The sequence below is a fragment of the Oncorhynchus mykiss genome, chromosome 7 (assembly GCF_057628025.1).
Source record: "Oncorhynchus mykiss isolate SJ-2025 chromosome 7, ASM5762802v1, whole genome shotgun sequence".
NCBI lineage: Eukaryota > Metazoa > Chordata > Actinopteri > Salmoniformes > Salmonidae > Oncorhynchus > Oncorhynchus mykiss.
The window spans coordinates 67,641,044-67,666,076 of NC_143028.1; the positions used below are offsets into that span (position 1 = coordinate 67,641,044).

A 25,033-nucleotide genomic window follows, 5' to 3' on the forward strand; every position below is an offset into this window, starting at 1 on the left:
GTGTGTTCATGTACAGTAAAATGTGTGAACTGGGCTGGTCAGATTTTATTAAAGGATTTAACCTCTTCCCCAGTCTATATTGTGTGTGAGAACCTGTACTAATGTTCAAGTTTTGCCTTCATCTCTGACAGAACCCTGCCATAGCTGACATCTACACCGAGCACCCTCATCAAGTTACTGTTGCCAAGTATGCTCCCAGTGGCTTCTACATTGCGTCTGGAGGTAGCTAGATAGTTATGACCTACTTGTGTGTATGTACTGACATGTATGTGTAACTGATAGATGCACACACACAGACACTATATGTTAATGTATTTTAATTCTAGTATTTTTGTTTTTTGTCCTGACTTTTTTTTGTTGTAGTCGGACTCCAGTAAGACTAGCTATTGGCGTTGGCTAATGGGATCCTAATAAATAATGTCTTATCATACAACATGCCAAGAAACGAGAATGCTTTTTCAAATTCACTCGGATCTCGTCTGTCAATGGATTTGTCTTAATTGTGAATAGTGACAAGACCTGTACCTGGTCTTCTCATGCATGTGGTTTCTGTGGAGAACATCTCATTTGCACAAAGCCAAATGGGCAGAGATAATTTTTATGATAGTGATGCCAAATCTACAACGTTCTAATATGTTTCCTACAGATGTGTCTGGTAAGATCCGTATCTGGGACACTACCCAGAAGGAGCACCTTCTGAAGTATGAGTACCAGCCTTTTGGGGGCAAAATCAAGGACATTGCCTGGACTGAGGACAGCAAAAGGATTGCTTGTGTGGGAGAGGGACGTGAGAAGTAAGTCTGTAGGGCCTAGTTCAGACCACATGCAGGACAGGGACATGGTTCCTGTACCGTTATCTTCCAAATAAGAGCTCTGGTCCTCCTAACAGTGCAGCATTTACACTTTGGTGAACAATGGTTGTACGTCATAGAGGATTGCATAAGCTTTATGTCCGCTGTTAACACGTTATGGGGTGTGCAGGTTTTTGTTCCACATCAGCAATAACATGTCCATGAATTATAGAATCATGATCAGCTGAATCAGGGTTGTGTTCAGTTAGGCATATGCCAAACTCTTTTGAAACTAAAATTAACATCCTTAGTGGGTATGTTCAGGTGATGCCTCCTTTTGTTCAATTGTTTTGTCTTCTGAACATGTCCCCAGCATGTTGGGGCAACAGCTCTCAACTCTAGTGACTAACCCTGTTGTAAACATTCCAGTATCTGACTAGACATTGCTTGAACCCCTTTAAAATTAGATTTCCGGACGTCAGAAGATTAATTCAAAAACACCCTTCACCCAAGACTTTCATAACTCCCCTAAAACTTGGATAAGGTTGTCTCTTTCATCTATGCACTTATGAATTATGAATGATTTGCTTCTATCTAGTGACTCGCTGCACATTTTGCATTGCATCATGTCTTGTCCCACTTTGTAAATGTGTGTGTTCTTCCTTACAGGTTTGGGGCTGTGTTCCTGTGGGACACTGGCTCCTCAGTGGGTGAGATCTCGGGCCACTCCAAAATCATCAACAGCGTGGACATCAAGCAGACTCGCCCCTACCGCCTCATCACCGGCAGTGATGACAACTGTGGGGCCTTCTTTGAGGGACCCCCTTTCAAGTTCAAGTTCTCAAGCACAGTGAGTGGCCTTTTCTCAATGAATCTCAACTCGTGTCTCTGGCCTCCCTTTTTAGAAAAAGGTAATCGAGCAGAGGCGGAGAGGGGAAGTGGACAAATGTGCTTGTATGAAATTACTACTCCAATTGTGCATCAGGCAAATTAAGTTTTGGGATTACGTGTAATCCCAAAATGTATGAAGTGATATCAAATTTAGCTAGTTGTGCAATACATTTTGTAGATAAAAGGATACATAGCATATTGTTTTTAAATGTTTGCAAGCTTTTCTCCTACAAGAAAGCAATTAGCTGATTCAAGGGGGGTGGGAGATTTCATAACTCTTCGGTAAAAGGACTCCGGTAGGATATACTTGTTTCCTTGCCAAAAGCAGGCTATTGGGGAGGACAGTTTTCCATTTGCCTACTAACTAATTGACACTCCACTTGACCACTTATCGGCTTGTGAGTTACAGAGAGAGGGCAGAGTACAGACTTTTCCCCAAATTAGAAAAGGCCAATGTGTCTGACATTTCTGAAGAAATTTGGGAATTGGTTGTGGATTTTTACAAAACATAAAATTAGTATTTCCTTTTGGTACTATAGACCTTTTCACTCGGTTAGCCCTGTCGTGAGCACGGATGGAAGTCACGGAGGGAAAAGTACTCAATTGTCATACTTAAGTAAAACATGAAAGATACCTTAATAGAAAGTTACTAAAGTAAAAGTGAGTCACCCAGTAAATAACTACTTGAGTAAGTCAAAGTATTTGGTTTATAATATACTTAAGTATATAAACCATTTCAAATTCACAATATAAACAAACCCTACGGCACCATTTTTATTTACGGATAGCCAGGGGCACACCCTAACACCTTTACAAATTAAGCATTTTTGTTTAGTGAGTCCGCCAGATCAAAGGCAGTAGGGATGACCAAAGATGTTGTCTTGATGAGTCTGAATTGGACCATTTTCATGTCTTGTTAAGCTTTCAAAATATAATGAGTACTTTAGAGTCATGGAAAATGTATGGAGTAAAAAGTACCTTTTTTAAAAAAAAATGTTTTTCTTTTTTTTCTTTAGGAATATAGTAAAGTACAGACCCCCAAAAATGACTTAAGTAGTAATTTACACCACTGGGAAGCCATACATTTGTTGACCATGGAACGTATCAGTGTGCGTAGGAGTCAAGCCAACTTTGGTTTATTTTGAAGTCGAAAGGAGATTTTGACGTTGTCTCAGTCACTTAGCTCATGGTTCTGAGCTGCTGACGACATTAGTCTGGTTAACATGCTGCTGAATCCCCCCCCAAAACAAAAAGCGGCGTATTTCTGATGAGGCTTTAAAGTATGAGGCTTTAAAGTAGGGCTTTGAATTACCAGTGACCTCATGATAGGATATTACCATTTTCCATGTTGTATCTTCTAACCTTATTCTAAAAAGGATTCAATGGATTTCTTCCTCATAAATCTACACACAATGACAACTATTTTTTATTTTTTTAAAATTTTTTTGCAAAAAAGAAAACTGACACTTTGCTATGACACTTGAAATTGAGCTCAGGTGCATCCTGTTTCCATTGATCATCCTTGATGTTTCTACAACTCGACTGGAGTCCACCAATGGTAAATTCAATTGATTGGACATGGTTTGGTAAGTCTCTATAAGCTCCACAGTTGACAGTGCATGTCAGAGCAAAAACCAAGCCATGGTAGAGCTCCGAGACAGGATGGTGTCAAGGCACAGATCTGGGGAAGGGTAATAAAACATGTGTGCAGCATTGACTGTCGCCAAGAACACCGTGACCTCCATCATTCTTAAATGTGAGCAGTTCAGGAACCACCAAAGACTCTTCCTAGAGCTGGCTAAAATGAGCAGTTCTGGGAGATCGGCCTTGGTGAGGGAGGTGCCCAAGAACCGGATGGTCACTTTGACAGGGCTCCAGAGTTCCTCTGTGGAGATGGTTGTCCTTCTGGACGCTTCTCCCATCTCTGCCGCACTCCACCAATCAGGCCTTTATGGTAGTGACCAGACGGAAGCCACTCTTCAGTAAAAGGCACATTGCAGCCCGCTTGGATTTTGCCAAAAATCACTTAAAGTTCTCTCCAACCATGAGAAACAAGATTCTCTGGTCTGATGAAACCAAGATTGATCTCTTTGGCCTGAATGCCAACCATCACGTCTGGAGGAAACCTTGCACCATCCCTATGGTGAAGCATGGTGGTGGCAGCATCATGCTGTGTGGATGTTTTTCAGAGACTGGGAGACTAGTCAGGATTGAGGGAAAGATGAACAGAGCAAAGTACAGGGAGATCCTTGCTGAACCTGCTCCAGAATGCTCAGGACATCAGACTGGGGTGAGGTTCACCTTCCAACAGGACAATGACCCACACAGCCAAGACAATGCAGGAGTGGCTTCGGGCCAAGTCTCGGAATGTCCTTGAGTGGCCAAGCCAGAGCCCGGACTTGAACTTGATCGAACAGCTCTTGAGAGACCTGAAAATAGCTGTGCAGCAGTGCTCCCCATCCAACCTGACGGAGCTTGAGAGGATCTGCAGATAAGAATGGGAGGAACTCTCCAAATACAGGTTTGCCAAGCTTGTAGCGTCATACCCAAGAAGACTCACTGCCAAGGTGCTTCAACGCTTCAACAAAGTACTGAGTAAAAGGTCTGAATAGTTATGTAAATGTAATATTTCAGTTAATTTTTAAATTTGCATACATTTTATAAAAATCTTTTTAGCAAAGTTTTTGCTTTGTCATTGTGTGTAGATTGCAATCTATTTTAGTAAGTCTAATGTAACAAAAATGCTTAAAGTTGAGGGGTTTGAATACTTTCCAAATGCACTGTACATTCTTGACTACTTTTTTGAGTGGTTCTCAGTTTCTCAGGATCAGTGTTTTATGTACTTTCACATGTTGTCAACTGAAAGTTGAGGTCAGTACAGACTGACCTCAACTTATTCAATAAGTATCCTTTTCAAAAAATGTTTTGGTGCATTATGCTTAGCAAACTACCTGCCTTGGAGCAGTCAGCTTTTTTGCAGTTTTGGGATGATGTGTCTGGACTAGGGTTTGCTACAGGCTGCCACCAGTCACTGTTTGTGGTCTTGGGCCAAGTCCATACACATTTAGTGCTTATAAATCCACATTTTAGCCCCATTAGGCTAATTTAGCAAAAAATATTGGGTGGGGGTGGAGAAACAACAATCAACACATTACAGAATTAAAAATTACTACAATTCAATGTGATCCAGCCTAAAAAGAAAATAATTTATACTCCTCTGTAACAGATACTTTATTAAGCACATGACCTCACTCCGCAATAATTGAGACTTATGAGATCTACTATATGGGTGTTGAAAAGGGAACCTTATGTATCGAAACAACTGAAATTCCTCTGAAGAATTTCTGCTCATGGTCTCCAGAAGTAGGTTGTCCCTTCTGTATTTTTTTAAAAATGTATTTTTAAATTGTACCTTTTATTTAACCAGGTAAGCTAGTTGAGAACAAGTTCTCATTTGCAACTGCGACCTGGCCAAGATAAAGCAAAGCAGTGTGACAGTTACACATGGCGTAAACAATAAACAAGTCAATGACACAGTAGAAAAAAGAAAGTCTATATAAAATGTGTGCAAAAGGCATGAGAAGGTCGGCAATAAATAGGCCGTAGGAGGGAATAATTACAATTTAGCAGATTAACACTGGAGTGATAAATGAGCAGATTATGATGTGCAAGTAGAGCTACTACTTGTTATCCGGACAACATGCCCTCTGATTTGACACACTGAACTCTATCAGAGAAGTAGTTGGTGAACCAGGCGAGTCAATCATGAGAAAAACCAAGGCTATTGAGTCTGCCGATAAAAATACGGTGATTGAGAGTCGAAAGCCTTAACCAGGTCAATGAAGACGGCTGCACAGTACTGTCTTTTATCAATGGCGGTTATGATATCGTTAAGTACCTTGAGCTTGGCTGAGGTGCACCCGTGACCGGCTCAGAAGCCGGATTGCACAGCGTAGAAGGTACGGTGGGATTCGAAGTGGTCAGTGATCTGTTTTAACTTGACTTTCGAAGACTTTAGATAGGCAGGGCATGATGAATATAGGTCTGTAACAGTTTGGGTCTAGGGTGTCACCCCCTTTGAAGAGCGGGATGACCGCGGCAGCTTTCCAATCTTTATGGATCTTGGACGATATGAAAGAGGTTCAACAGGCTAGTAATAGGGGTTGCAACAATGTCGGCGGATAGTTTTAGAAAGAGCGGGTCCAGATTGTCTAGCCCAGCTGATTTGTACGGGTCCAGGTTTTGCAGCTCTTTCAGAACATCTGCTGTCTGGATTTGGGTGAAGGAGAAGCTGGGGAGGCTTGGGAGAGTAGCTGCGGGTGAGGCGGAGCTGTTGGCCGGGGTAGGAGTAGCCAGGAGGAAGGCATGGCCAGCCGTTGAGAAATGCTTATTGAAATGTTCGATTATCATGGATTTATCAGTGTTGACTGTGTTACCTAGACTCAGTGCAGTGGGCAGCTGGGAGGAGGTGCTCTTGTTCTCCATGGACTTTACAGTGTCCCAGAACGTTTTGGAGTTAGAGCTTCCAGATGTGAATTTCTGCTTGAAAAAGCTAGCCTTTGCTTTGTGTATTGGTTCCTGACTTCCCTGAACAGTTGCATATCGTGGGGACTATTCGACGCTATTGCAGTCCGCCACAGGATGTTTTTGTGCTGGTTAAGGGCAGTCAGGTCTGGAGTGAACCAAGGGCTATATCTGTTCTTGGTTCTGCATTTTCTTTTGAATAGGGCATGGTTCTGTATATTCCTTTTTTTTTTTTTTTCCCAAAGAAGGGGTTTGTAGAAAGCTGGCTCAATGAGTTAGTCAGGTAACTGTCAAATTACTTGCAATATTTTCAAGAGACTTAAACTTGACAGTATAATTGATAGACAACAACCAATATACAAATGTTGCTTTCTTAAATTAACCAGAAAATCAATAGTTAATAGTCCTTTTTGGAAAAGCTCAAGTCTTTAACAATCCCCTACCCCATCCTAGGACCACAGCCGGTTTGTCAACTGCGTGCGTTTCTCTCCAGACGGGAACCGCTTCTGTACGGCTGGCGCTGACGGTCAGGTGAGTCCGCTAGCTACCAGAGCTGCTCCATGGTCAGGGACCCAGCATCACTAAGGTGGTCTCAGAACCCACCACAGTTGGTAGAACATTGACAGCCTGTCTTAATTCTTCTAGAATTGTATTTTATACTGAACAAAATTATACACGCAACATGTAAAGTGTTGGTCCCATGTTTCTTGAGCTGAAATAAAAGATTTCAGACATTTTCCATACGGTCAAAAAGCTTATTCTATCAAATTTGTTGCGCATTTCTTCTTTTGCCAAGATAATCCATACACCTGACAGGTGTGGCATATCAATAAGCATGATCATTACACAGGTGCACCTTGTGCTGGGGACAAGGCCACTCCAAGGTTGTCACACAATGCCACAGATGTCTCAAGTTGAGGGAGTGTGCAATTTGGCATGCTGACTGCAGGAATGTCCACCAGAGCTGTTGCCAGAATTTAATGTTAATTTCTCTACCATAAGCAGTCTCCAACGTCATTTTAGAGATAATGGCAGTACACCCGACCGGCCTCAACTGCAGACCACGTGTAACCACGCAAGCCCAGGACCTCCACATCTGGCTTCTTCACCTGCGGGATCGTCTGAGAACAGCCACCTGGACAGCTGGTGAAACTGAGGAGTACTTTTGTCTGTAATTAAGCCCTTTTGTGGGGAAAACAAATTCTGATTGGGTGTGCCTATGCCAACCCATGGCTGCGCCCCTGTCCAGTCATGAAATCCATAGTTTAGGGCCTTATTTATTTCAATTGAGTTCCTTATATAAACTAACTCATAATTGTTGAATGTTGCGTTTATATTTTTGTTCAGTATATTTTAGTGAATGTGTGTGGTGGAGGGGGATTAGAAGTACAGTAGAAAACAGCTGTAACTCAACACATTAATGTCAGATACTTTCCAGTGAACTGACAAGAATTGCTGACTGGAGGGCAGTAGTAGACATGGGTGTTTCTACGTGGCTGTTGAAATTCAATTTTACCCTACAGTACTGGTTCTTACTAGAATTGTCAAATTGCCCTGTTTTCCTAGATCTTCCTATACGACGGAAAGACTGGCGAGAAGCTTGGGGCTCTGGGCGGAGCGAAGGCCCACGAAGGAGGAGTCTATGCCGTAAGTATCTCGACGGAGTTTCTCTTATTGTTCAACTTTGCCTGGTGGTTTGAGACATGTAGGCATTGGGTTTTTACTTTAGCCTGCTGAGAATGGAAACGTCAGTCTTTTTCCTCTTCAGCATAACTTGTCAGGCTTCACTGCTGAGGGGTGAACACCCAGTCAAGATTAAAGCTGCCATGCAGTTGCTAGAGCGTAAACAAACTAAATGAATGCTTTCCTTTTCAAATTAGAAGTTCAATGTGTTCCTGTGAAAACAAAGTCAAACTTTCTTGTACCCACTGCATTTTAAAACACTTTCACTTTGCATGCCCCCAACAATATTTGATTTCTAGGAATTTGAATTGGTGATTGAGTGTAACAACATTATTAGACTGTATCTAATGTATTCCATCAATGGCATATCTGAACTGGGATTCTAACCCACAACATGACATACACTGCAATGCAGCGCTGGAATGTCTAGTTCCAGTGTGACTACTTCAGGTCTCAGGAAGACCGTAGTGATTAAGCCATCTGCTTAATAAAATGCTTGGGACTGTACATTTTGCATTACCAAAGAGAAACTATAGCGGCACAGGTTTCCTCTGAAAGCATTGTGATAACCGACAGTGATGTGATGCCTATTTGTCACCCTGGGTCCACTCCTTCCCTCTGTTCTCCTTCAGGTGAGCTGGAGCCCTGACAGCTCCCAGCTCATCTCTGCCTCGGGTGACAAGACTGTGAAGCTGTGGGATGTGGGCACCAGCATGGCCCTCACCACCTTCAACATGGGCGCTGACGTCATGGACCAGCAGCTGGGCTGCCTGTGGCAGAAGGACCACCTGCTCAGCATATCCCTGTCGGGCTACATCAACTACCTGGATAAGAGCAACCCCGACCGGCCGCTCCGCACCATCAAGGTAAGCCTAAACCTTCTTTCTCATGACAGGGTTTTCAGAATGCAATATGGTGTAGTCTGAACACATCTTAGAGTTGGGGAATGAGGGTCAGGGCTTGAGGGTGTTTAATATTTAAATATTTTTTACAATTTGGACACAACTGGCAGGCTTAATCTCCTGATATTGATGCTCTGCCCAGAAACGGTCCCTAGCTGACTTAGTTTGTCTAGAAACATTATCTTTATCCTGATCACATAATCTTCCTTTAAAGTTGTCTTCAAGTCACTTGTTACTCAACACAAGCACATAGTTCAGTAACAGGAAAGGAGATGGCATACAAGTGGTTTTGTCAGCATTCCTCAAAATTAAATAGTTAAGTTTGACAGTTTGCTAGAGTCCCATGAAATTGCGCAATGATATGGAAAATGCTGAATTCGTGCCAAAACTGAAAGTATCACAACTGCGACACTTGAGTCAAATATAATGAATGTTCTTAACTGACTGTGCTAAACAATTCTCTCACATTATGTGCCTTACAGGGTCACAGCAAATCCATTCAGTCCTTGACAGTTCACAAAAACAAGGGGAGGGCTTACATCTACTCTGGCAGCCATGACGGGCACATCAATATCCTTTCACTGGGAAAATTAAGGCATGCTGTGTCAACACTGAGGCATATTAATGAAGAACTGTGCTTTCTGCACAGGCCATTTCCCCTGAATGAATGGGGCTTATCTAGGTGGTTGGCATTTGGAACACAAGGAGCCTAATAAATTCCCCCAAGTGCTAATAGTCAAAGCCTTGTGTATTCATAATCCAGTAGCAACATTGGCACCTAATGAAGACTCACATAAAATGTAATGGCCATGTCTGCTTATATTCCATTACAGAAATGTACTGCACAACTGTTGCCAATGTCCTTGTATCCATCTGTTAGTTTAACAAGGGGCCCACACCACCAATGTTATGGTCCCTTGTGTTAGTTAAGATCTGCTCTGCTGCCCTCTCCTGGTGTCAGTCAGATGATCCTTAACTGTGGCTTCCACATTACTGGGATGCCGAGACCGGGGAGAACAACTGCTTCTCAGGGAAGGGCCACAGCAACCTTGTCACCAAGATGGTGGTGGACGAGGCCGACCAGCTGGTGACTTGCAGCATGGATGATACGGTCCGCTTCACCAGCGTGACAAAGAAAGAATATAGGTGGGTCCAGAAGTGTTCTATACTGAAGGTAGAAGATGAGATTAAAATACAGATTTCACTAAAATATTTATCAGTTCTCTCTTATCTCTAGTGAGGGTAGCTTTGTAATAATACTGCTTCCTTATGATGAGATTCACTTTTTGTCATTGGACAAGATAGCTGTTGTGATGTCGTACTTTCGGTGTGTTCATTCATAAACCAATAGTGACATGTATATTTGACACCTGTTCACTGGACATGCTACCTTGTCCTGGACCTGCTGTTTCAACCCTCTTGCTCTCACCTGACCTCTGAATGCTCGCCTATATAAAGCCAACTAACATTTACTCTGGAGGTGCTGACGTGTTGCACCCTCTATAACCACTGATTATTTGAGCTTGCTGATCATCTATGACCGTTTGAATGTCCGTAACGATCTGGCCTTAATGGTTATGTACTCTTATCTCTACCTGGCACAGCCAGAAGCGTGTGGTTTCTTCCTAGGTTCCTGCCTTTCTAGGTATAAATGCTTCAGATGCGTTACTTGCTCTTTGGGGTTTTAGACTGGGTTGCTGTATAGCACTTTTTGACTTCTGCTGATGTAAAAAGTGCTTTATAAATCCATTTGATTGAACACTATTAATGATATTGGAAAGGGCAGAGGTGGGACCAAGTCATTGGTGTTAAAGTCGTGTTGCAAGTCATCATATTTATGACTCGAGCCCACACCTCTGGGAAAGGGTATGTTCAGTTAATAGTGAATCTATTGACATGTTGATTTCTACCCCCCCCCCCACCAAACTGAGTTGTTGCAGAGAAAAAAACTGCGTGATGACGTAGTGCACACAATGTACTTTTCCCCTTAAGTTTTCATGTACTGAATAAAAATCTGAAGTGTGTGTGTTTCCGTCACATTTTCAACTCTACAACTCTAAATAGCAAATGTTCCCACTCTGATCTTGCCTTGTGCACTCTAGCCAACAGTTTGCAACACTGTGCTGATAGGCTAGTCTACATGAGATTATGGATAAATTCAATATTTTATTTTGTCCAACGGCAGTCGAGCATTGATCATAATGGCAACAAAATAAGACCCTAGATATTTTTTGGACAGCTGCATCAAGCTCATTACCATGCACTTTCAATACCCTGTGAAGTTCCTAACTTATTTCAGTTGTAGCCTAAAACTGTGTGGTTTCCTGAGTCGTAGTGGGAGGACCACACACCATATCGTATGACTCCAAGTTAGCATTGATATAATGGTTATTATATCAATGTTTGTACATTTCACGTGTAATTGCCAACAAAGTTCTGACCATGTCGAACTAACAAATTCTGTTGGCATTTATAAAATTGCACTGTAACTTCATGTCTTTTTTTTGTTTTTATAGGGTAGAACTTTACTCGCATACTTGTGGCTGGAAATGTGGTTACTAACAGTTTGTTTTTGCAGTGCTTCCAACCTGGTAAAGATGGACGTCCAGCCTAAACATGTTTCCGTAGCAACAGGGGGGCTCACATTGGCCGTGTGCATTGGACAGGTGACAAAATCCTCTCCTAATGTGTGCCAACTCATGTCACTCAGGCATCATAGTATGGTAGACAGTGTTGTCAACACATGTATTTTGTGTCATTCATATATGGGTGACAACATTAAATTGTCTGTTCTGGATAGTGTTTAATATTGACAATGTGTGGTTGTCAGGTGGTGTTGCTGAAGGACCAGAAGAAGGTGTTCATGCTGGACAGTCTGGACTACGAGCCTGAAGCTGGAGCCATCCACCCAGGAGGCAGCACTGCGGCAGTGGGCGGCGCAGTAAGTCTACATATAGGAACTTCATTTCAACTGGAACTATTATAGCTTACTGTTAGATCATACTACTTCTGATCCATCTTAGTGTGGGATCAATGACAGTTTTCCTGAATAGCCTGATTATACACATGCACTTCATGTGATACGCAGAAGCTCCAGATCTTTTGGTGCAGCTGACTAAAGATCCCAAGAAGTTGGATCCACAGCCACTCTGCACTATTAACCAGTGCTATGAAACTCTGAGGGAATGACACTGTTGTTCAACTGATTGCTGATTTTATTTAGGTGTGGGTTGGATCTAACTACTCAATATTCCTCCCCTTGTCCATAGTATTTCTTTGACACCTCTCTCCCTCCCGGCAGGATGGCAAGGTCCACTTGTATTCTGTCCAAGGCAACACTCTGAAGGATGAGGGGAAGAGCATGGAGGCCAAAGGGCCAGTCACAGACATGGCCTACTCCAAAGACGGAGCCTACCTGGCTGTCACTGATGAGAAGAAGGTCGTCACAGTTTTCACCGTGGCGGATGATTACTCGGTATGCAGTCTCCCACGCATCCATCTCAAGCAACATTTGCCAAAATAACCTATTAACATGTCCCATATTGATTGTCCTGAATGCTCAAATTATGTACAATAAATATATTCCTAAAGCCCAATGAACAGCAAATGCAATTTGGGTTTGTGAATATCAGTCGGGGGGTAATATAATGCATACAATCATCCCATCAATTTGAGTATGAGTGGAGACTTAATGTTACATGTTGGATTCTGTATCCATTTCTGTTTATCCCCCCTACAGGTCAAAAATGATTTTTATGGACACCACGCTAAAGTAGTTACCTTGGCCTGGTCCCCCGACAATGAGCACTTTGCCAGCGGTGGAATGGACATGATGGTCTACGTTTGGACAGTGAATGATGCAGACAAGAGGCTGAAGATCCCAGGTGAGGGCCAAAATAGCTGTCAGAGAGCAAAGGTGACACACACACACCCACAGAGCGAAGTGTCTGGAGTTATTTAAATCCTCTCTTTGTTATCGTATTCAGATATTTGAAGTCATGGAAACTGAAGATGTTGCTCGGATAATGTGTCGCCACTCGACGGGTGGCGTTTTAAACTGCTGATCTTTCTGTAGCAACCTTTTTCAGCTGGTAGCTAAATCTACCATTTTGTGCGGGTAGTTTGATTTGTCAGGACAACAAATTTTCAGTGTGTGCTAACTGGCGAGGGAGGTATCTTGTAGTACCATTGCTGCAGAATTTCCAATGTTCCCAAATGTAATTATTTTCACCACCGCTAGATGGCAGTATCTTCCTTAGACACCATCATTCTAGGGCAGCCTTAAAGTATGTACCTGTTAATGGTGGGTCGTGATGTGTCAGAGTAAATTTATAACGATTTCATTAATTATTGGAATTGATTTTTCCAAGTGCATCTACGGTCTCTGCTCAGTTTGGCAGCTGCGAGTGTGAGAGAGGGATGCCCGTGTGCTTTGCGGTTTACCACATTTTTTTCCCCCTGCAGTTTTCTTGATCACTCCGTGACACACACTGCAGCGCTGTCAGCCATGACTTGTCATTCCCACTCGCCATCACTCACTGCTGTTATCAAATGGACAAGTTCTGACTGAGCTCAATCGTTATGAAACGGATATACAGCAACGAGTTTCTCTCCCTTTCATACAAACTTATAACGAGGAGCATCCACATTGTGTTTTGAGCGGTGAAGTGCTTAGTAATGGCTCTCAAAACGAACAAATTAATAAAACGACACGTCCTGACCAAACATCCACAGCATGATGGTAAACCCAGGGAGTTCTTTGAGAACCCGGCAGAATGCTTCAGGAAACAGTGCTTCGACAGTGGAAAATTTAAGTCTGCTAGCAAGGCATTGTTGTAATTTTATAACGGGTGATGATGAGCAGAAATAAGGGAGTACTAACTCATCGTATCTGTGAGTTTCTCTTTTCAAACAATCCCCTGGCCTTGTACACAGATAGTAGCTAACATTCACCAAAGCAAGCTAGTTGCTGATAGTGCAACCCTAGTAACAGTACGGAAGAAAAATGATCAGGCCTACTGTACAGCTTACTGTAGAAATTATTTTAAACTAGCCTAGGTTGGAACTGTTGCTGTTAAAATGCAATAATTGGTATTCTTAACTGGAATAAACTGAGGCAAGATGCTTTTTGAGGCAAACACCCAATTGTGGATTGTTCATCTACAGCAGGAAGCAGTCTCCTACCTGACTGAGAATGCAGTAGATGTTCTGGTCCAGTTTGGCATCACATACCTATGTGAGTCAGGGTTCACAACTCTGACATACTTAAAAACCAGTACAGGAAGAGTATGACCTCAGTGTTGCACTTGCAAAAACAGAGCCCAGAATATACATGCTTTTTGAAAACTTCAACCAGCCACACCTCTCATTAGGACTCAGTGTGTTGTCTATATCTGTGTGATGTGATCAATCAGTTTATTCCAGTTCAGAATAGAAATATGTATTGTATTTTAACAGCAACAGTTCCAACCTAGACTTTCAACAATTTCTACAGTAAGATGTACAAGAGGCCTGGTCATTTTTCATCTGTATTGTTACTTAGTGCAACCCTATCAAACTGAGCCTGTGTGTTCTGTTGTACATCTGTGATGTGATCGATCTCTTTATTCCAGTTCAGAATGAAAAGGATTTATTTTAGCAGCAACAGTGTGTGTTTTTAATGGTGGATAATACCGATGTAAATATCTATTCATGTTTATTTAATTTCATTGTTATTTTTGTCTATATTCCATTTGTTTTAGGCATAAGGGCAATGAAATGTACTGACTTTTATTTATAGTTGCATATTTTCCTAAGCTTGGGTCCCAGGAAAACACAGAATCTCTCATTTGGGTCCCAGGCTAAAAAGGTTTATGAACCCCTGTTCTAGGGATACATTAAAATGCTCACACTTTCCAGTGGAAAACCACATGCTCAAGTTTTTAGCAGCAACACATACTGTATATTCACTCCCAATGTTTTAAATGTTAGCCATATGACATCACTTATGTTCTCGCATCCCTTTCCACAGATGCCCACAGGTTGCACCATGTCAGTGGCCTGGCCTGGATAGATGAACACACGCTAGTGACCGCCTCTCATGACGCCAGCATCAAGCAGTGGACTCTTAAATTCTGATCTGTACAAGAACGGATCATTAGGGACAAGGACTACTGTAGACCGCTCTCTTACTCATATAATATTGTATGTATCTAATTGGTCTCTTGTCAGCAACCCCTGAAATTGCCGGTCACTGCAGGGAAAAGCTTATCTAAAGCAAGAATCCCAACCCAGTCTTTTTTTCTTTGATTCTTTTAAACGGTTCACTAATGCACGAACAAAGAAAAATAACCCAAATAGCTGCATTGATATCAAGCTTTTCTGGTCAAGGAAACAAATTGTAAGCTCAACATTCCAGAGGCAACAGCCTTATGTCAGTTCAAACTGAAATGCCTGTGCGTGGTTGGAGAGTTGTTTCATCTGATCTCTGTTAACTCGGAATGACAACATTAATGGGGGAAAAATTATCCTTATTGACAATGGAGGTATATTTCAGTTACATTCCTGAATGGGATTGAGTTGCGAATGAATGGCACTCCGATTGTGCTTGCCTGTTAGTTCATGTTTTCAGCAGAGGTTGATGTTACTATTTGTATGGGACTGGGTATTTAGCTTTTTTTTGCATCTTCTTTGACTCCATAACGTCAATGTCTTTCAGAATGGTTTCTAGTTGGAACAAATGTGATTGGGGGAGCAATAGTAGGAACTTAAAACAAGAAAGAAATGAATCATGTGTACAATCAAAATGCTGTCTATTCAATGAAGCTCCTGTTGTCATTTCTTTCTTTTTGGCTCACGATGTTCCCGTCTCACTTTTTACTTGTTTTTTCTTTTTGTGATGCTTCCACTTTTTCCTAAGGGTGGATATTAATGACAATAAAACGAACGTTACTAATTTCTAACTCATGTCCATTTCGTGCTACTCATGTTTAAATTAATACTGCGAGTTTCTGTCAATTAATTGTTGATACCATTTCTATGTCTCTGCGTGCAGTATGAAGGAAGTTAGTTTCGCTAGCCAATGCCAACTAGCTTTTGTGGAATGACTGGTACCTGTTGATTCCCAGACCTGTGTTCAGATACTATTTCAAATATCTCAATTACTTTCACCATACAATGCCTATAGAAAGTCTACACCCCCTGGAACTTTTCACATTATGCTGCCTTAAAATTTAAATAAAAAAATGGGTTAAAATAGATCAAATTGAATTAATTTACATTTGATGTTAATGATCTACACGCAATGCTCATGTCAAAGTGTAAAGGAAAATCCTTAATGTTTGTTAAAAAAAAAGAACCTCCATTTATCTTGATAAGTATTTAACCCCCTGAGTCAATACATGTATTGACATCTTTGGCAGTATTTACAGCTGTGACTCTTTCTGGGATAGTCTCTAAGAGCTTTGCACACCTGGATTGTACAATATTTGTGCATTATACTTAAAATTATTCAAGCTCTGTCAAGTTGAATATTGATCATTGCCAGACAACCATTTTCTTGCCATAGAATTTCATGGCTTTTTAATTTTTTATAAATAAAGCCCAAACTGTAACTAGGCAACTCGGCAACATTCAATGACATATTGGTAAGCAACTCCATTGACGATTTGGCCTTGTTTTAGGTTATTGCTGCTGAAATGTGAATTTTTCTCCCAGTGTCGGTTGGAAAACAAACTAACCATGTTTTCCTCTAGGATTTTGGCCTGTGCTTAGTTCAGTTTATCCTAAATAACTCCCTAGTCCTTGCTGATGACAAGTATACCCATTACATGATGCAGCTGACGCTGCTTCAAAATATGAAGTTGAACTTGTTTCGGGCAAATCCAACACCACACAAGGCTTTGTTCATTTTCTTTGCTACATTTAAAAATATCAATATTTTTTACTTTTGTGCGTTATTGCAGCTGACTGAATATTTAGGATTTTTATTTAATTTTCCTCCCCAATTGTCTGGTCCTATCACAGCAACTCCCGTATGGAGGCGAAGGTCGAGAGTTGTGCATCCCTGGGGCGGCAGGTAGCCTAGTGGTTAGAGCATTGGGCCAGTAACCAAAAGGTTGCTAGATCGAATCCCCGAGCTGACGAGGTAAAAATCTGTCCCTGAACAAGGCAGTTAATCCACTGTTCCTAGGCCGTCCATTGTAAATAAGAATTTGTTCTTAACTGACTTGCATAGTTAGTTTTAAATATATACTCCTCCGAAACGAGCAGCACTGCACACTTAACCAGGAAGTCAGCCGCAACGACAGGCCTGACGACGTGTATGCATCCGGCTTGCCATAGTAGTCGCTAGAGCCCGATGGGACAAGGACATCCCGGCCGGTCATACTTTTCCCTAAACCGGACAACGCTGGGCCAATTGTGCACCGCCCCATGGGTCTCCCGGCTGCGACAGCCTGGTCTCAAACCAGGATCTCGAGTGGCACAGCTAGCACTGTGATGAAGTGCCTTACACCACTGTGCCACTCGAGAGGCCTGAGTAACTACAATGTTGTCTCCTATCACAGCCATTTAACTCTAACTGGTTTAAAATCACCTGGTTTAAAACTCCTCTCCGGCAACTGAGTTTATGAAGGATGACTGTTTCTTTGTATTGACTGGGTGTATTGATACACCATCCGAAGTGTAGTAACTTAACAGCCCAAAACACATTTCCACATTTCCTCTTTGATAGCCTACACAATCTTAATTTAATACATTTTAAATTCCGGCTCTAACAGAAAATATGGAATAAGGAAATGAATACTTTCTGACGTCACTATCACCCTGATGTTCCTGTACTGCCTGTGTCTGAGTAAAGGAAACGGGTTGATCAGGCCGTGGCTGGTGTCCCTAATCATCTTCTTGGCTGTCCTGCGACACCTGACACCAATGGTGTCCTCTGCTGAGGATAGATCAACATTGTAGTTACTCCACAATACTAACCCAAATGAGAGAGTGAAAAGAATTGAACAAAATAATAATCCAAAACTTGCATCCTGTAGCAATAAGGCACGATAGTAAAACTGCAAAAAAGTTATTCTCCTGAATACAAAGCATTTGGTTTGGGGTGAATCCAACACAGAGTACCACTCTTTATATTTTAAAGCATAGTGGTGGCTGCATCATATTATGGTTGTGCTTGTCATTGGCAAGGACTAGGGAGTTATTTAGGATAAACTGAACTAAGCACAGACAAAATCAGAGAAAAAAATATAATTAACCTTTCAGCAGCAATAACTTAAAACACAAGGCTGAATTTCTTCAGCATCCTGAGATTGAAGAACTGTTGACATGCCACCTTCACCAGTGTCTGTGGTGAAGGTGACTGTTGGTTTCTCATAGAGATGCACACTGAGGAATTCTCCATGATGGCCCTGTTGATGAAGATGGGGACATGCCCAGTCTGGTTCCTCCTGAAGTCCGCAATCGGCTCCTTTTTTGTTTTGCTGACATTGAGGGAGAGGTTATTAAACTTGGCACCATGTTGTCAAGAGTGCCTACCTCCCTGTAGGCTGTCTCGTTGTTGGTAATCGGGCCTACTACTGCTGTGTCGTCAGCGAACTTAATGGAGTTGGAACTGTGTGAGGTCATGTGTACAGTTCAAGTCGGTAGTTTTCATACACTTAGGTTGGTGTCTAACTCATTTTTCAACCACTACAATTTTCTTGTTAAACTATAGTTTTGGCAAGTCGGTTCGGACATCTAATTTGTGCATGACACAAGTAATTTTTCCAAAAATGGTTAGATTTTATAGAACTTATAATTCACTTACTGTATCATAATTCAATTGGGTCAGAAGTTTACATACAGTGGGGCAAAAAAGTATTTAGTCAGCCACCAATTGTGCAAGTTCTCCCACTTAAAAAGATGAGAGGCCTGTAATTTTCATCATAGGTACACTTCAAATATGACAGACAAAATGAGGGAAAAAAAATCCAGAAAATCACATTGTAGGATTTTTAATGAATTTATTTTCAAATTATGGTGGAAAACAAGTATTTGGTCAATAACAAGTTTATCTCAATACTTTGTTATATACCCTTTGTTGGCAATGACAGTGGTCAAACGTTTCCTGTAAGTCTTCACAAGGTTTTCACATGCTGTTGCTGGTGTTTTGGCCCATTCCTCCATGCAGATCTCCTCTAGAGCAGTGATGTTTTGGGGCTGTTGCTGGGCAACACGGACTTTCAACTTCCTCCAAAGATTTTCTATGGGGTTGAGACTGGCTAGGCCACTCCAGGACCTTAATGCTTCTTACGAAGCCACTCCTTCGTTGACCGGGCGGTGTTTGGCATCATTGTCATGCTGAAAGATCCAGCCACGTATCATCTTCAATGCCCTTGCTGATGGAAGGAGGTTTTCACTCAAAATCTCACGATACATGGCCCCATTCATTCTTTCTTTTACACGGATCAGTCGTCCTGGTCCCTTTGCAGAAAAACAGCCCCAACGCATGATGTCCCCCCCCCCCATGCTTCACAGTAGGTATGGTGTTCTTTGGATGCAACACAGCATTCTTTGTCCTCCAAACACGACGAGTTGAGTTTTTACCAAAAAGCTATATTTTGGTTTCATCTGACCATATGACATTCTCCCAATCTTCTTCTGGATCATCCAAATGCTCTCTAGCAAACTTCAGACGGGCCTGGACCTGTACTGGCTTAAGCAGGGGGACACGTCTGGCACTGCAGGATTTGAGTCCCTGGCGGTGTAGTGTGTTGCTGATAGTAGGCTTTGTTACTTTGGTCCCAGCTCTCTGCAGGTCATTCACTAGGTCCCCCGTGTGGTTCTGGGATTTTTGCTCACTGTTCTTGTGATCATTTTGACCCCACGGGGTGAGATCTTGCGTGGAGCCCCAGATCCAGGGAGATTATCAGTGGTCTTGTATGTCTTCCATTTCCTAATAATTGCTCCCACAGTGGATTTCTTCAAACCAAGCTGCTTACCTATTGCAGATTCAGTCTTCCCAGCCTGGTGCAGGTCTACAATTTTGTTTCTGGTGTCCTTTGACAGCTCTTTGGTCTTGGCCATAGTGGAGTTTGGAGTGTGACTGTTTGAGGTTGTGGACAGGTGTCTTTTATTCTGATAACAAGTTCAAACAGGTGCCATTAATAGAGGTAACGAGTGGAGGACAGAGGAGCCTCTTAAAGAAGAAGTTACAGGTCTGTGAGAGCCAGAAATCTTGCTTGTTTGTAGGTAACCAAATGCTTATTTTCCACCATAATTTGCAAATAAATTCATAAAAAATCCTACAATGTGATTTTCTGGATTTTTTCCCCCTCGTTTTCTGTCATAGTTGAAGTGTACCTATGATGAACATTACAGGCCTCTCATCTTTTTAAGTGGGAGAACTTGCACAATTGGTGGCTGACTAAATACTTTTTTGCCCCACTGTATATAGCACAGCAAACAGCACACAATGAGAAGCCATACAACGCTGCAATAATAAGTTAGAATAAGCAAAAATAAGCAAATGTTCTATACAAAGTGTTAGCCTTCCCCTTTGAGTATAGGTATTAAAAAACAAACAAGTCAATAGGGTTGTGCTTTACCTTGTTGGACTTGTTCTGGGATTTGGTTTTTCCATTTATAGTTTAAGGTTGGACGCCTCCTTAGTATGTGTTACCTGTGCCGGTATGTCATCTTGTTAGTGGGAAGGTGTTTCACCTGGGCTGGCCCAGTGCTCCAGTTGTCTTGAGAGATGTGAAGGGTTAACTTTTATCTGATTTTCCCTGTTTTTGTTTTGCTCCACTTTTTGGTTTGCTTCCTGTCTTGAAGTTTGGTGTGGGTTTTTCTTTTGTTTGCCTCTTCTTGGACAAAATTAGTGGGTGTCTTTTAGGTCCCAGTTGTTGTTGCTTGTCAACTTTCAGTGGACACCCCCATGAGTGTCTTGCAGAACCCCACCTGTTAAGTTTTGGTTGTTGTCACGGACTCTTTGTTAGTTCCCCCTTCTGTTTGACAATTTGGGTTTTCTAGCTGGGGAACTCAGACTCCAAGCTGCCACACCAAGATACAAACCACAATTTACTTTAATAAATACCTTAAAGCGGTAGTCCAGTCAAATGTGATTTACCAGTTTTTTTTTGTAATGATATTTACACACTGATGTTGAAAACTCATTGTGAAAAGGATGCTTATGCCCTTCAAGTGTTAGAGCATTTGGAGAGGAAAAAAAACATACACCTGTTCAGGTGGGTGGAGTTTTTGGCCCACAGCATGACATCACAATCTAATCCGATTATTCCGACCAATGACCAGTCATCTTTTATTTGCATATGTATCCTCCTTTTGAAGGGGTAAGCGGGGTAGGCTCTAGAGCCCTCAAACTCAACGCTGGACCTCGAAGCCAGTTCCACTGCTTGTTTTCATTGTTCCCTTCTAATCAGGGACTGATGTAGACCTGGCACACCACGTGGGTACAATTAATTATCAGGTAGAACAGAAAACCAGCAGGCTCTGAACCTTGTAGGGCAGGGTTACTCAACTCTTACCCTATGAGGTCTGTAGGCTGCTGGTTTTCTGTTCTACCTTATAATTAACTGCACCCACGTGGTGTGCCAGGTCTACATCACTCTTCGAAGTCCAGAGTTGAGTTTGAGGGATCTAGCGCCTACCAAGCTAACCCCTTCAAATAAAAGATGATTGGACATTGAAAAAATGCAGTGGAACTGGCTTCGAGGTCCAGAGTTGAATACCCCTGCTCTAGAGTATAGATGATCGTACCTGCCTATCAGGGCTGTGTATGTAAATATATTTACATTTGTATCAACATGCCCACATGATCAGACTGACCATTGTTATGGCAAACTGAGGCTCAGGGAAATAAATAATTAAACATATATTTTAAGTTATTTAAATGAAATAAACATTGATTTATTAGAGATAGTGATGATTTAAAAATATAATTAAAAAGACTGGATGGGGGCTTTAACAATGATGCTCGACAAACAATTCTATAAAACACTGACAGCAAACTTGCGCTCAGAGCACACGATGTGCCCCTCATTTATAGGGAGGGGCACAGGTGTGCTCAATCAGATTATTAATCTGCAAACAGGAAAAACAAACAAAATGGAATACCGATCACGTTCAACACAGAATGGCTGTCCTAACAAATACTTAAACAGTCTATCAGTAACAGGGATTATCCACCCTGTTACACTGGTATGTGTTATGACCATTTACATAAGTGGATTTGACACGGTTACAAAATAACATTTCTTATTTGCAATCACATCGATATATTTAATGTATATTCAGAATTACTACAGTAATTGCAATATATTTCAGATGAAAGTAGTACGTTTAAATTATTTATTTTTATTTTTTATGTCACCTTTATTTAACCAGGTAGGCTAGTTGAGAACAAGTTCTCATTTGCAACTGCGACCTGGCCAAGATAAAGCATAGCAATTCGACACATACAACAACACAGAGTTACACATGGAATAAACAAAACATAGTCAATAATACAGTAGAACAACAGAAAACAAAAAGTCTATGTACAGTGAGTGCAAATGAGGTAAGATAACTAGTTAAGGCAAGAAATAGGCCATGGTGGCGAAGTAATTACAATATACAAATTTAAACACTGGAATGGTAGATGAGCAGAAGATGAATGTGTGTAACAGTATAACTTTAGACCGTTACTATTTGAGTTTCTGTTAGGAATATTATGAATAAATGACTAAACAATATCCTCATTTTAAATAGAACTGCAACTAGGTAAACTTATACTCTGTTTTATTATATCTGTTTAACAATATGAGTTCATAAGAAGGGATTATGTGACACGGACAAGGAGTAATTCAAGTTAATGAACACCATTCCAACTAGGCAGGGAGGAATGGGTTGTGGATTAAGTAAGCGGATAGGGTCGTTAACCTATGGTTGAACAGACAACTTAGCTCTGGGGTGTTTTAGATAAGGTAGTGAGTGCATTCTTAGGTTTTCTGTTAATTAGAACTGTCAGCTAAGTGGTGATCGATAATGGTGAGGGGACAAGAGTTAATTCAGTTACGTTGTGTGACCTGTGAGTGTGTTAGTGAGTTGGAATGAACTTTTAAACTAATTTAATTCTAGGTCGGGAGGAGGGGATACATTCTAGAAGCAATGAAATGACGTCATGTTATTGTATATAAACTGTTGCTCGTGGTAACGTGGCAGCGCGCTCCGAGAATACATTCTGTTACCTATTATTGATAAGCCTGGTCTCCGTCTATTTTATGCAAACAAGAATCTTACAAATTCTCATAAAATAGATTAAGGGAATTCAATTAATGAAAACATATTGGAATAATTAAATTACAGTAACAGTTTCTTGCAGCTCTTTCCCGGTGCCTGATGGGCTCCAGTCTCTTTGGAGGCGTTAGTTCAAATCCCACCACTGCCATCATATGTAAGGGATGACCTAGCAGGCAACGAGAGACAACTGAGTTGGGTGCAAATATTAGGAGTTTTATTTACTCAAAGAGAGAGAAAAAAGCATGGTAAAAAAATACTTACAATTCTGTAAATCAATAAAAGTACAAATGTTCTAAAACCTCAAACATAGATAAATGTATAACTGAGGTCTACATAGCAGAACCAGCACTACTCCAAGGGTTAATTGAAGTCATAAAGTTAGCACACAGAAAATAAAGGGAGTGGCCAGTCCCACATCTGAGGCAGGTGGACTACAAAGATGCACACCAAGGATATATTCCTTTTTTATCAGAAACAGGATTTTAAGCATAAATATGACCATTATCATGATTAGTTTGAAATATAATTATTTTAAAAATAGAATTATAGCATAACATTTCAAACTGGGGAAATCCCCCCATCACGCCCCTTCATTTCAGGATGAGAGGACATGCCAATTAGCAGCTAGCCCTCTAACAATCACATCTGGCCACCACAAGACACAAGGAAAGCTGCTAGAAACTGAAATGGTTTGTCTGATTTAAGATAATGTTGCAAATATAAATCTAAGAGAATGCACTCATCGTAGAATTAATATGTGCAACAATTTGATAAAGATGTCTTTATTTAAAATTAATGCCATGTGTAGTCATTATTTGTTTGGTCACAATGTTTGGTGTAAATGATTGTTAAAGTGCAAAGAATAGGGATATTTGGTAACATAATTACTCATTTTAATCACTAATAAATCATAAACCCAATTCTTTGCAGTAAAACACTAATTGGTAGGTCTACCTTTACTTGTTACTTCTGTGAACTGTCATTATCCTCCCTCATGAGGGAGAGAAATGAGAAAATATCTAGGATCTGAGTTTTTTTTTGGTAACATAATGACAAGACACTTTCTTACAGAACATACAGAAGGCAAATCATTTTTGTAAAACTGTTGCAGGAATTAAATTTCTCTATGTTTTAACACCCAATTAAAATTAAACACTCTGTCAATTCATAAGGATTTGTAAGACCCTTATTTTATAAAAATGGACAGAGCCCAGTCTTAAAGTCAAACAGCAGATTTTATTCACGAGAGTACTGCTCCTTACACATTTTACCACAGGTTATAAACTGAAAATGACGTCAGCATTTTCTAAATGTTCCGTCTCTTCTTGACACTGGTAGAAAGGCTCCATAGTTCTCAAGCCTTCCCACCTCGCCTAGAGCCAAGGTCAGCCTGTGTAGATAAGCATTCTAGCCAGTATGGTGATATAGTTCATTCATTTCTACCAAGGAACAGACAGTCATTGTTCTAATTCTTGATTATATTTACACACATTATATTCAGTACTAGGATTAAAAAGAAAATTCATACATATACAGTAACATAATAGTATTCTGATTAGTCAGTCCTGATTGAAATGTATACATAATTAGTCATTATTGATAAAAATTCCGTTAACAAAAACTAATATTATATTAGTTGGCAGGAGTCTTTATGTCAACATTGTGTTGATGTATCTCTAATAACTTAAGACTTTTTCTGCTAGATGTTTTCTAAGAACACTTTTCCATCCATTTGACCAGAAACATCAAAGCCTTTGCTTATGTATACCATCATTTCTCAAATATAGACTCTTAGATTTCATTTGACACCAAATGTGATGTGCTCATATGAACTTCACATTAGTGCTTATGGGGCTTTTTACATGGAAATGTCCAACTTTTGATTTTCAAACTTCCATACTGTGTGTTTGTGTTTGATTATTTACAGGACCTCACATGTGCTACACTAATTTTTTTCAGTCAGTCCCTGTTAATCAC

The 25,033-nt window shown here is 40.9% G+C and overlaps 1 protein-coding gene across 1 annotated transcript in view; it reads left to right on the forward strand.

The window, feature by feature from the left end:
- The window catches only part of LOC110528464 (WD repeat-containing protein 1), a 17,373-nt gene extending 1,641 nt beyond the window's left edge, over window positions 1–15,732 (forward strand). The window contains exons 3-15 of the mRNA XM_021610551.3: window positions 132–222; window positions 647–794; window positions 1,461–1,641; window positions 6,660–6,737; window positions 7,773–7,853; window positions 8,522–8,755; window positions 9,274–9,361; window positions 9,781–9,937; window positions 11,370–11,457; window positions 11,622–11,732; window positions 12,093–12,266; window positions 12,531–12,675; window positions 14,802–15,732. Coding sequence (XP_021466226.3) covers window positions 132–222; window positions 647–794; window positions 1,461–1,641; window positions 6,660–6,737; window positions 7,773–7,853; window positions 8,522–8,755; window positions 9,274–9,361; window positions 9,781–9,937; window positions 11,370–11,457; window positions 11,622–11,732; window positions 12,093–12,266; window positions 12,531–12,675; window positions 14,802–14,908 — 1,683 coding nt within the window. The 3' untranslated portion in view covers window positions 14,909–15,732. The remainder of the gene's footprint in view (window positions 1–131; window positions 223–646; window positions 795–1,460; window positions 1,642–6,659; window positions 6,738–7,772; window positions 7,854–8,521; window positions 8,756–9,273; window positions 9,362–9,780; window positions 9,938–11,369; window positions 11,458–11,621; window positions 11,733–12,092; window positions 12,267–12,530; window positions 12,676–14,801) is intronic.
- Window positions 15,733–25,033: the final 9,301 nt, after the last annotated feature.